At 34.9% G+C, this 13208-nt stretch overlaps 1 protein-coding gene across 1 annotated transcript; it reads right to left on the reverse strand.

The window, feature by feature from the left end:
* Window positions 1-2809: 2809 nt before the first annotated feature.
* Window positions 2810-9886, reverse strand: LOC127173660 (uncharacterized). The gene is made up of 7 exons (XM_051123567.1): window positions 9773-9886; window positions 8997-9034; window positions 5911-6291; window positions 5480-5767; window positions 5251-5380; window positions 5141-5177; window positions 2810-3685 (listed from the first exon to the last, which is right to left on the reverse strand). The coding sequence occupies exons 2-7, from the start codon at window positions 9028-9030 to the stop codon at window positions 3419-3421; spliced, it is 1137 nt and encodes a 378-aa protein (XP_050979524.1). The 5' UTR covers window positions 9031-9034; window positions 9773-9886; the 3' UTR covers window positions 2810-3418.
* Between the last annotated feature and the right edge of the window lie 3322 nt (window positions 9887-13208).

Here is a 13208-nt window from a genome sequence, read left to right on the forward strand (position 1 = left end):
TCTTAGTTTATATCTCACAATTCTGACATTTTTAGAACAGAAAAAAAAAGTTTTAAAATTGACTATATCTTGCAATTCTGAGTTTATAACTCACAATTCTGACTTTTTTAAAATGCACAATTCATAGTATATTTTTCAATGTTGTAGAAATGCACATTTTTAACTCAAAATTATGAGTTTACAGTGCATCTCGCTATTTGTTTTTTTAATAGAATTTTAAGTTTATCTCTTGCAAATTTTTAGTTTATATCTCAGTATGCTGAATTTGTTTTATTGCAAGTATATCTTTCGCAATTCTTAGTTCATGTCTCACAATTCTTAAGTTTTTGCAGAATTGCAAGTTTATATTTTTCAAATTTTTAGTACATCTCGGTATGCCATTTTTCAAAAATAAAATTTTACATTTAAACTTGATATTTTTTTTATAATTAGTCTTTCACAATTCTTAGTTTATATCTCGCAATTTTTAAATTTTTTAAAATGTTGAAATTTTTAAATTGAGTTTATATCTTGCAATTCTGTTTACAACTCACAATTCTTACTTTTTTAAAATTACGAGTATATATCTTGCAATATGTAGTTTATATTTTGCAATATTTACTATTTTAGAATTGCAAATTTATCTCTCACAATTCTTGATTTTTTGTAGAATTGCAAGTTTATGTCTTGCAAATGTTTAGTTTATATCTCGGTAAGCCGATTTTTAAAAAATTGCGAGTATATCTTTCGCAATTCTTAGTTTATGTCTTGCAGTTCTGTTTCTTTTTTGTAAAATTGCAAGTTTGTATCACAATTCTTAGTTTATTTCTTGCAATTCTGACATTTTTTTTTTTTTTTTTTTTTAGAATTGCATGTTTATATATATCGCAATTCTGAGTTTATATCTCAATTCTTGATTTTTGTTTGTAAAATTGCAAGATTATATCATGCAATTCTTAGTTTATTGTGCAATTCCTTTATTTTTATTTTTTTTTAAATGCAAGTACAATTCGTAATTTAGATATTGCGATTTTGACTCTTTTAGAACTCCAAGTTTATCTCTCGTAATTCTGAGTTTATATCTCAAAAAACTGTGTACAATTGCAAGTTTTTGTCTCTGTATTATTATTATTATTTTTTTAAATTGCAAGTATGTTTCACAATTCTTAGTTTATATGTCTCAACTGCAACTGTGACGAGTTTATATATCGCAATTCCTAATTTTATTTTCTAGAATTGCAAGTTTATACCTTGGGATTCTGGGTTTATTTATTTATTTTCTCAGAACTGCAAAAAATAAAAAATACAAAATAGTCCGAACCGTGAGATAAAAAGTCGCAATTGCATATTTTTATGGATGTTTTATGTAATATTTTACTACTACACTGTAAAAAACAATTCGTTGAGTCAACTTAAAATAATTTGTAACCTGGCTGCCTTAAAATTTTAAGTTCAGTCAACTCAAAAAAAGTTTATTCAACTTGAAATGTTAAATTATACTAAATGACAACTTAGATATTTGAGTTGATTCAACTTAAAATTTTAAGGCAGCTGGGTTACTTACCCATCTGTTAAGTTTAACAAACACAAATACTTACTTAGTACAACTTAACATTTCAAGTTGACAAAACTTATTTGAGTTGACTGAATTTATAATTTTAAGGCAGCGGGGTAACAAATTATTTTAAGCTGACTCAACAAATTGTGTTTTGTTTTTTACAGTGTACTACTACTACTAAAGTAGTTAATAACTTTAACAAGTGGAAACTTGTCAACTATTACAGACAGACAGATGTTTGTGTCTCACTCTCCCAGCAGGAGTCACTGAAAACACATCTACTACATGTGTTGACTATGATACAGCTGAGAACACTAACTTCCATTTTTTACAATAAAAAAACAAACAGCAGCAACTGCAATCTGCAAAGTCTCTTTGATCAAACTTTCCTCATCTATTAGCAGAACTTAACTGGCAGTGCAACGAAAAGCATCTTGGTTTCAAAAACCACCTAAAATCACTTAAAGATCACGGAAACAAAAGGGAAGTAACAGCACGAGGAATCTCTATGATAACTTAGGCACTAATAGTTTAACGGGCTTTATCAGGACTGGTGCGTTCGCTCTGGAAGCGCATCATCTCTCTCGGGCCTCATTATCTGAGCCGCTCCGTCAGGAACACAATCTTTGATCTCTCACTCACAAACACCAATCCTCTCACGCTCTTCCACATTCTCTGCTAAGATAATTAGAGCTAATTAAAAGGTTTCCAACATGACCATGTGCGTTTCTCTCTCTTGAATGATCCTGCAGGTGTTTATTAGCACAACTTTTGTTGTTTTTGTTCCTTTTTTTAACATTTATGCACCACTTTGTTCATTTATGAAACAGAAAAGCCGGATGTTGAGTCATTTTAATAAACCGTCTTGGCCTTGGGACACCAAACAAAACACTTGAATAGTTCTAAATATACTTGCCAGGAATGCTTTAGTTTTATTTGATAACACTAGGGCCTCAAAGACCCCAATAATACCATGCATGCTGTGTAGACAACAACCAATAAAATAAAGCATCACTTCATAAGGTTCAGACTCCATACATGAGTCATGTGTGAACAGACACGCTAATTAAATCGATTTGAGCACTGATTTCATTGTCTTCCGCTCTCAGTGTGAGAAAATACACTGTGTTTGCATTAAAAATGACTGTTCAGGGCAACAATCAATGTTTGGTTATGAGTCTTGTGTGTGTGTATGAGTATAACGGAGACTGGGGCTAGTTGTCACACAAAGAAGCTACACACAAAGGATTCATCTGGTTACCATATGAAATTTATTATGTAGACATTTAATATAAATGTAAAACATTTCATAAATGGTGATACTTATTTAGAGTTTGTTGATAAACCATTAAGAGTGATTAAATGACAAGCAAATTAAATATGAACATATGCAATTGAAAGTTTTATGTATTTTGTCAATAAAATGAAATATGTAAGAAATACGTTGGAATTTGTGTGGGTAAAAAAAGTATGTTTTAGGATCTGTTGGAAAATGTGAGCTATTAAAAAAATTAAACATCTTGTGCATGCTATCTGAACTGATATTCAAAGGCACATGACAAGACAGTGGCTCTTATTCACTAATAATGAATAATTCATGTGGATCATTTCTATTTATTTACATGGGAGAACTTCCCACCTAATTCACAATTTGTGTGGTTTCAGGTGTTCCTACAGTTTTCAAAAATTTTGAATAAATTTTAGTATGAAAGTTATTGACGAATCATCACGTTCATACGCAGACTTCATGCACAAATCCATGCATATGCTGCTTTATAGTAGAAATTAAAGTTGTAAATGTCCCTAAGCTTAGATTAAAAAAGAACTTCGGGGTGTTTAGTGAATGAGACCAAGTGCCTCTCTCTTCTTGATCTTGCAAATTCATTCTGCTAGCATGACACTTTCTTGTGTAAACGGATCTCCCCCATCACCTGCAGACAGTGGCGTCGCTGGGCTTTCCGGATCCTCCGAGTCCTCCGTGCAATATTTAGCAGTCTGGGGTGTGAGAGGACAGTCCTCTCCACTCAAAACTGCGGTTGGTAGAAAAAGTTTTTCGGTAGAAACTGCAATGGTACCTTTGGGACCCACCAATAGCTCTGGATCCCCGGTATTCAGTGTCACTTTTACCCTCACTAGCGACGCCTCTACCTGCAATGCACAGTCATACATGTGACCCTGGACCACAAAATCAGTCTTAAGTGTGTATTTGTAGCAATAGCCAAAAATACATTGTATTATCGATTTTTCTTTTATGCCAAAAATCATTAGGATATAAAGTAAAGATCATGTTCCATGAAGATATTTTGTAAATTTCCTACCGTAAATATATCAAAACTTAAAGGGGTCCTATTATGCTCTTTTCCAAACTGTTGATTTTGTTTTAGGGGTGTACTAGAACATGCTTTCATGCTTGGTGGTTTGAAAAACGCATTATTTTTAACCTAATTTACATTATTACAATACATTTCTCCCAGCCTGGCACATAAGGCTCGATTAGGTCCGGGTTTAATGAAGGCCCACCTTCCGAAAAACGAAAGGCGTTGTGATTGGTTAGCTGTCCCACTGCATTGTGATTGGCGAACAGCGTAGACGGTGTTTCAGTACTGCCACGCCCCTTGTCAAAGAAGCAAGTTCTGTTAGCACAAGCTAGATTAAAGTGATTCTTACGTTTTAAATATGGATATTTTTCTTACAAAAACACATCAATTCGCTAGTGCCAGGATACATTTTAATACAACTCCGATTGCTCCTTTTTTGTTCCTTGAATCTGTTTTTGAACAAATCGAGTTAGCCATTGATTCAGATGAACTGACTTGTTTAATGTGTAACTGAATCAGCCGTTTTGAACGAATCCTTTGATTTGAATGATTCAATAATTATTTATTAAAACAGGGACTTGTTGCCACCTACTGGTGGTTTTATTGTCATATTTATTTATTCATTCATGCCAAGCCTAAATCAGCCAAGGTGCATGAATGGACAGGCGAGCGTCCATTCATTAGTGCGCTGTGGGCTGTGACTAATTTCATGGGCAATGCAGCAAAATTACAATATAAATACAGAAATGTATCAGACTTTTTTAAAAAATAAAGCTTCATATTATGATAAGACTACTTTCCAAGACCTTTATATCCTACAGTCATGGCGAAATTAGGTTCCTCAACTCTTAAAAAAAAAAAAAAAAAACAGTGAGGAATCAATTCTTGGAATCGAATCCTATCGATTCCAGAACCAGGAATCGGACTCGAATCCAAATTTTTCATAATCAAACCACCCTATATGTATAGTGTAGGGGGGTGGGACGCTTCAGATTCTAGAGAGCATTTGATTGGACAAAAAGTTCATGAAAAATCGTTGATTCATATTGGCGGAAGTGAAATAGTAGTTTTGAAAGCTTATATCTTGTTAACGCTAATTTTGTTATTGTTTTGGAGCACACTAGCTTATAGATAACCTTAAGGTTAACATATTCATACTAAAATCCCAAAAACATTTGTTGAGACTATTGTTGAGAACTATAATTGCAATTGTCAAATTATTCTTTCATTTGAGAGACAGTATTGTCATATACATAATGAAAAGAAGTGAACAGGTCATACATACCCTCTCTTCACATCGTTGCATATCACCAGGGGTCTGTCTAAAATCAATAATGACAAAGTGAAGAACTAAAATGCTCATTGAAGTATTAGCCTGAACAAACAAACACATACCTGCGTCTACGCTTGTATATGATGACACAGGCAAGTATGTAAGCAAGGATGCACACAAGTGAGGGCATTAGGATGTACAGCCAATCAGTCTTAGGTGGAATGGGGACGTCTGCTTCCTCATGGTCAGGAACTAAAGAGATTAGTCATTATGAAATCGTCATATGTGATAATCCTAAAGGCCAAAATAAATAACAATACCAAGCATTCTATAACTGCACAGAAAACGTACATTTTGCATTTTTGCTCTCCATAGCTGTAACTGTTATGCCACCATAATATGTTATAGTACACTCAATAGTCATGTTTTCTGCATTTGTGACAGATGTGCGTGTCAGAGTGAATTTCCACAGGCCGTCTTCAACATGCTCATTGTCTGTTTCATCAGATCCCTCAATATTGTTGAGAGTGATGTTCGGTTTGCTGTATGGACACGTGTGGAAAGTCGAACACACTATTGTGATGGTGTCACCTATCCATAAACCTCCATAGATCTTGATGCTAGGCTGCGGTGGACTTGCTAAAACAGACAGAAACATCACAGTTAAATCCTGTTCACATCAAGAATGATAACTATAAAGACAACTGTACATCAGCATCCACACAAATGCACGATAGCATTCTGTTTATTATGTTACATCTGAATAAAAAACATTTACATACCGTCCACAACAATTGTGGAGGTGACCTCATAAAACCTGTAGGTGCGCCAGCCAACGTTTTCAGGGTCAATCCATGCATATAATGACTCTCCATGATGGACCTGATCCAGATTTTTGATCAGCAGACTGCAATCCCAACTTGAGTTTACAAATAAATCAGTTTTTCCTCTGAACTTCTTAGTGACAGCATTTGGATGCAATGGATCGTAAACTAAAGGATACTGTAAAAAATGCCACTGATACCACACAACTCTATGTGGGTTTTTGGGTGGGTCTGTTCTGTAGTAGTAAGAACATGGTATAACCAAGCAGGAACCTTTGAGGCCGTGAATGTCTTTTGGCATTTTCACTTCCCATGCCAAAACATCATACATTAGCACACCTGTGGGACAATATTTGAGAACGCAAATAAGTGTTTGTTTAAGCTTTTTTTTTTTTTTTTTTTTTTTTAAAGTACAAAAAAAAAATTCTATTACTCTACCTTAGCCTCTGTTACAAGCGGCCGCATTCGTTTAGCATGCACAAAGTTGCCAAATATCAACAGATTTAACAACCCAGAGTTAAACTTGTATGAATATTAAACTTAAATGGATATTTAGAATGTGTGCAATCTGGCAACCATGAGCATGCGGCCAATGTGCAGCGCTTGTCACACTACACGGAAGCAGATGGATGGATGTCAGACAGAAAGAAAAAAAACTTGAATGTCATGTTTTAGCAATGAATGAAAATCTAAATGATTCTTCTATGTGGGTTCGGGTTAAGGAGCGTCGCTCTATTGGCATGTAGGAGAGACCTGGGATGGCTGTAACACGGGGCAGTTGTAAACCCTTCCAGTTTCTCAAATAAAGTTACAAATCACCTAATTCACTTCACACATTCTCAGTTTAGTTCTTACTGTACATGTAAAGAAGCAGAGCCCTGTGGCAGACACGGCAGATTTTAGAGGAGAAAAACTAGTTTTGAGATAAAATAACTTCTTATCCTTCGATTTTTTTTGTGATGGCAGTTCCTGCTTTGTAGTTTAACTCATTAAAGTTAACCCTTGTGCGTCAATAATAAAAAAAAAAAGTTACACATAGGTCTTTAGTGGACAAAAATGTTCATGTCAAAAACTGTCATAAAAATTTGAGGCTTGGGAGAAGACCCATGAGGAGAAGACCCATGGTGGATTATTGTTGAAGTAGTTTTAAAACAAAGCAGGTTTAAGTTTATGAAAATGCTTTATGAACAATGTTTTATGCAAAAAATATATTTTATGAAACGTTTTATCAAAGCCATAAATCTAAACAAGTTATGTTCCAAATTTGAGGTTGATATCTCAAAAAATGAGCTTTCAGTAAGATTTAGTTTGGGCGCAGTACCACATTTTCCCCATTAGATGCCAGAAAAACTCCACTGGTGCACACAGTAGTTGGATTTGTGATTTGCAGTATAGTTTGTCTCTCTCAAATATTACAAGCACACACACAATTTTTTTATGACATGCATACAGACCACACTCTGACATCCATACCAACACACCCACTCAATTATAGCTGCATTATTTATCAAATTGGCTCTATAATATGCAGAAGCAGAAAACAGGAATAAAGAGAGTATTTGCTTTATTGGCCAAAAAAAAAAAAAAGTCACCATCTGCTAAAAAAAAAAAAAAAATTGTAAAAAATTTAATTTTGAAGCCCTGCCAACAGAATGAAAGTCTATTAACAAAAACTGCATCATTTTACAGTTAAATGGCACTGTGATTAAAAAAGCAGTTTTAATGGGTTTCAATGGGGACATTTTTGTCCTTAAGGTCCTGAGAGGAACTATTTTTGTACCTAGTGCAAAATAGATTTATTAAAGCAAATGGGGGTGAAATAGTAAAATTCCAATGAAAATACACACCTGTGCCAAAATGTATGCACCTGGCAAAAACACAGGCAAAATGATCCAAAAAAACGGATCAAAAGGACCTTTGAGTCTCGTTCAGCAAAATGAACGAATGTTTTTGAGTCATTTCGTTCATTTTAGCAAAATATAATTAAAATGTTACGTGTTACATCTAACACATCTACTGCTTGAACAAACGTTGATCACACTACAAACAAGACAAAACTATAATGCTATAAGAAACAGAAAGATTCATTTATTGTTTGTCTGGGTGTTTAGTCTATGATTAGCCCACCTCACCTCTTATCTGACAAGTTTTCGGGTTTGAGTCGTTCGTTCATCACGTGACAGCCCCATAAGATGAACGAACGACTCGAAAAACCCAAAGACTCGAAACAGGTGAACTAATTCCAGTACAGAACCTAATAGGACGTTGTGCATGTGACTCTTCCGGAGTCACATTAAAGATTTGTTCAAAATGAAAGAATCATTCAAGAACGACCCATCACTAATTCGTAGCGCCGTGGATGCGCATCCCAGAGCCTGTGGTACACGAGCTTTTGTGCTTAAAAAGTATAAAAATTTTTATTTTCCGGAAAAAAACTACAGATCGTTTCACTAGATAAGACCCTTCTTCCTCGGCTGGGATCGTTTAGAGCCCTTTGAAGCTGCATTTAAACTACATTTTGGAAGTTCAGAATCGGGGCACCAATGAAGTCCATTATATGGAGAAAAATGCTGAAATGTTTTCCTCAAAAAACATAATTTCTTTACGACTGAAGACAGAAAGACATGAACATCTTGGGTGAGTAAATTATTTGTAAATTGTTGTTCTGGAAGTGGACTTCTCCTTTAAACACACAATAAAAAGCTTTCAAAATTTTTCTGTCTCACCCCAGGGTATGTTACAACTAACCCAGACTAACATTTCACTCCTCATGCATTTTCTGTTTGTGCTGCAAAGATAAAAGCTACGTCATTTAATAACAGACACTTGTAACTAGTTTGAATCACATTTTGAATGCACTGGCCTAAAGGAACCCCAAACAGAAATGTCAAAAATGTTACAACCATCCCTGGTCTCCCTACTTCTCAAGCAGTAAAAACCACACAAATTCAGTTTGTTCTGATGACACCGCATTTTGGAAATACTAACTATTGTATTACTACGTATGCAAACTTATATTATGACTGTAAAAACAGACACTGTACCTTGGAAAAGTAAATGCAGTAACAGTCCTTTCATGCTACTGTAAGTCAATACAAACACAAAAATCACAATGAACTGCACTCGTTATGCTTATTGAAGAAATGAATTTCCAGTGTTCTCTTCTTCAGCATTGCTTAACAGTGGTTAAGCAATATAGTGATTTTCACTAGTTTACCATTAAAATGTAACTTTTCCATAGTCATTTCTATTTTTATTTATTTATTCGTTCATTTACTTTCATTTACTATTTACGTATTTTATTATTTATTTATTTTAGTCCGATCACCAGAAGCAACACAAATATTAAGTTAAAAAGTCTTAGGCGTCTTTTCAATGCATAGTAACTTTTTTTTTTTTTTCTTTTCTTTTTTTTTTTTTTTACCTTGTACAGGCCTCTTTGCGCAAACAAGAACTGAATAAAACGACGTGACAAAAAATAAATAAATAAATAAATTATATATATATATATATATATATATATATAATTTTTTTTTAATGCATATCTATTGTACACAGGCCTAGACTTTTCTAGGCACGTGACTTCAGATCAAAGGCGTTCGTGTGCTAAGAGCACAATTTGTTGCGCAATGGTATATGTTTCTCTTTCTTTAGACACTGTCTAAGACAGTGTGAGAAAACACGGCGCTGGGGTCTAAGACATCCATCTAGCCTGACACATAGAAAAAGGAAAGAAAATAAAAGCAGTAGAAGGCGCCACACAACGGCACATTCACATGACACAGCGCTTCCTAAAGTTTCTCAAAGTTACCAATCTTACCTTTTTATTTCAGCCGATGTCGTTGAATATCCTCTTAACCTTCTGTGTATAGTGACTGCGAAAGCAAGTGATTCAATGAGAAAGCAGTTCGAACAAATCTGACTGAATCGCGAATCAAATTAGACTGCAGACTTTGCACACCTGGCTGAATCACCAAAAAGAACCGATTCCAAAGAGTCACTAATTCGCGAACGATTCAGAACGGGTCTGTTTTTGGGATCCTCATCACGTTGTAGTTATTTTCACAAGGGGTACATTTAAAAACATAGTAGGCCATTTGTTTTAATCACTAAAATATTAAAAACAAAATGATTTTCACACTGATCACGTTAGCAAGGTTAGCATGAGTTTGATTACCAGGGAATGCATAAAATTAAAAAAAAAAAAAAAAAAAATTATATATATACACTACCGTTCAAAAGTTTGGGGTCAGTAAGACTTGTAATAGTCTTTAAAGAAGTCTCTTATGCTCATCAAGGCTGCATTTATTTGATTAAAAATATAGAAAAAAAACAGTAATATTGCAAAATGTTTTTACAGTATAAAATAATGTTTTTAATTTTAACATACTTTAAAATAGAATTTATTCCTGTGATGAAAAGCTGAATTTTTATCAGCTGTTACTCCAGTCTTAAGTGACACATGATCCTTCAGAAATCATTCTAATATGCGGATTTATTATTAGAACGATCAATGTTGGATAATATCAACAGTTGTGCTGCCAAATATTTTTTGGAACCTGTGATTTTTTTTTTTTTCAGGATTCTTTCATGAATAACAAGTTTAAAAAGTACAGTGTTTATTCAAAATATAAATATTTTATAACAATGTAAATTATTTATTATGAACTTTTAATAAACTTTTAATTATTAACTTAATACATCCTTGGTGAATAAAAGTATTAATTTCTTAAAAAAAAAAAGAAAGAAAAAGAAGCAATAAAAATGTACTGACCCCAAACTTTTGAACGGTAGTGTATATATATATATATATATATATATATTGGGGTGATGTTGAGTTTGTCTATGTTGATGTAATTAGTAACAATTTTATTTCAATAGAAATAAAAATGTAATAGATGAGTCAATAACATTATTGTCAGCATTTGAAATAGTCATCAGTGCATGTATTTTATATATATATCTTATATACATACACACACACACACGTTTGTTTTTGTGAATTGTGGGGACTTTCCATAGACTTCTATAGTTTTTATACTGACTGAACGATATTGTCTATCCCCTAACCCAACCCTAACCCTAAACCTACCCCTTACAGAAAACGTTTGTATTGTTACATTTTCAGATAAACATCATTTACTATTTTTAATAATTTTTTTAACATTGTGGGGACCACAGGCCAGTCCCCACAATGTCAAAAATGTCAGGTTTTACTATCCTTGTGGGGACATTTGGTCCCCACAATGTAGCAAAAACAAGTACACACACACACACACACACACACACACCGAGGTGCATGGTGGAAAAAAATAAACATTTTTAAAAATTCACATCAATGCTTTTATTTATCATTTATCATGGCAACAGTTATGACTTACAATGCTTGGAAAGTACTTTATTTCATCAATGATACATTTACTGGTCCTGTGAAGAGAGTTTAAAAAAGAAAGTCAGAATTAAGAATTATTTATAGTAGTACAGGAACAGTTTAAGAGCAGTCTGAATAGGCTGAAAAGTGACTAGCATTTTTCTGTATGAACTATTTTTAAAGGGGTCATCGGATGCTAAGTTCACTTTTTCATGTTGTTTGAACATTAATGTGTGTTGTCAGTGTATGTACAAATCTACCCTATAAGGATAAAAATCCATGCAGTGGTTTTTAATTAATCTGTAAAAATAATATCCCCTTTTTCAAATCGAGCCGTTCTCAGATGCCTGTCAGTGCGGCGTCACACACACAGAGGCCCCTCACATGATAGTTGATTGACATGAGCGTCTTACCTTAGACCAGCTGTAACAGTCCAACCTTCATGTTTCGATGCCGGAGCAGGGATGTAAGTTAGACAAGAATATCTCCGACTGAGCGATTGAGGTGTTGTGTTGCTGGATGTAATAATGAACATAGTGGTCGTCATTTACTCCCGACATCTGAGCCGCTGAAGATGCAGTGGATTACGTTTGTTTGTAAAGGGAATGCGCCTCCCGATCTACATATATCCGTCTGTGTTCACACGAATCATTCGTGATCCAGCTTCACTTACAGCAGAAGTGAGTATAAGGGGTTTTTTATGAATCTTTGCGATCGCCTTTCCTTATAAAGTGCTAGTTAGGAAGTTTAGCAGCTAAACGCGGCTAAAGTAAACAGGCCTGTCACTCCACAGAGAGAAGAGAGGGGCGGGGCGAGCAGAGCTCATTTGCATTTAAAGCAGGCAGAATTTTTAACCAAAGTATATTATAGACTTTTCATTAAGACCCTAAAGAATCATATCAACTTGTGGAAAATGGGCATCCGTGGACCCCTTTAAGAAAAAAAGACTGATTTGTGAGGCCTGAACATATTTTAAATAAAGGTAAATGTTTTGCCAACTTCTGAATTAAGTTTGATGACAATTTCCACAAAACTCCATTTTCTACATGCTTTTTTCAAGGTAAATTCAGATGACACTATGACGCTTGGATACTCTGAAAGGACACCGGAAAAACCAAATAATATAATGATATACTGCAAACAAAAATTACAGGTGTTAGTTAAACGTTCCTGGCCTTACTGTGACTTGATTTCGCTTTTTAAGATCAAGAATGTGATGTGTTTTGCAGTGCATCATCTAAGTGTTGACAGACTGCCTAAACCCGCTTGCGGTTGTCTTTATCAGACGCATTGATTTGTTTTTGGGATATTTCTGTCAGGAACACACACGGCATCGTTCAGTCGCTAGGCTACGGCACGAAAACCAAACGACGCGTGCGCTCTCTCCCAATCACCCCTGGGTGGCAGAGATGGAGCCGACAGGAGACTGTCGCTTGCGTTAAGTGAGCGGCCGTGACTGCGATCACGTGACGGGAGTTAGGGCTCTCTGACAGCATTGACGGGACAGAGACTGACGGCGACCCCCGCTGATGCTCCACTATCTTAAAAACACACAGCCTCATTAGAGCGGGCGAGTCGGATCCCGTCCTGCGAACTGCTGCGGGACTCGGCCTCTGTCAACATTAGTACACATCACTTCCTGTAGCTGCAGCTGCCCGCGAAGTGCACCTGAGTGATCTTAAAAGTGAGCAGTAAAAGAGACGTCTGATGTGTCAAACAGGGATTCAACACGTGTCTTTGCTTTCAAAGAGACGTTTGGTTTACGAGCCCCTTCTGTGGCCTTTAGGGAGTCATCATCATCATCATCATCATCATCTTCATTATAGACAAACATTATTATTATAATACTATAATTACTATAACAAAAAATAGAATATAATACAGT

The sequence above is a fragment of the Labeo rohita genome, chromosome 12 (genome assembly GCF_022985175.1).
Source record: "Labeo rohita strain BAU-BD-2019 chromosome 12, IGBB_LRoh.1.0, whole genome shotgun sequence".
NCBI classification, from domain to species: Eukaryota; Metazoa; Chordata; class Actinopteri; order Cypriniformes; family Cyprinidae; genus Labeo; species Labeo rohita.

Bases quoted from the DNA above. Each gene is read 5' to 3' on its own strand.
- LOC127173660 (XM_051123567.1), bottom strand. From the start codon at position 9,030: ATGAAAGGACTGTTACTGCATTTACTTTTCCAAG. The intron at 5,178-5,250 runs GTATGTGTTTGT...TATTGATTTTAG, and splicing joins ATATACAAGCGTAGACGCAG to ACAGACCCCTGGTGATATGC. The intron at 3,686-5,140 runs GTATGTATGACC...TGTGCATTGCAG, and splicing joins TGCAACGATGTGAAGAGAGG to GTAGAGGCGTCGCTAGTGAG.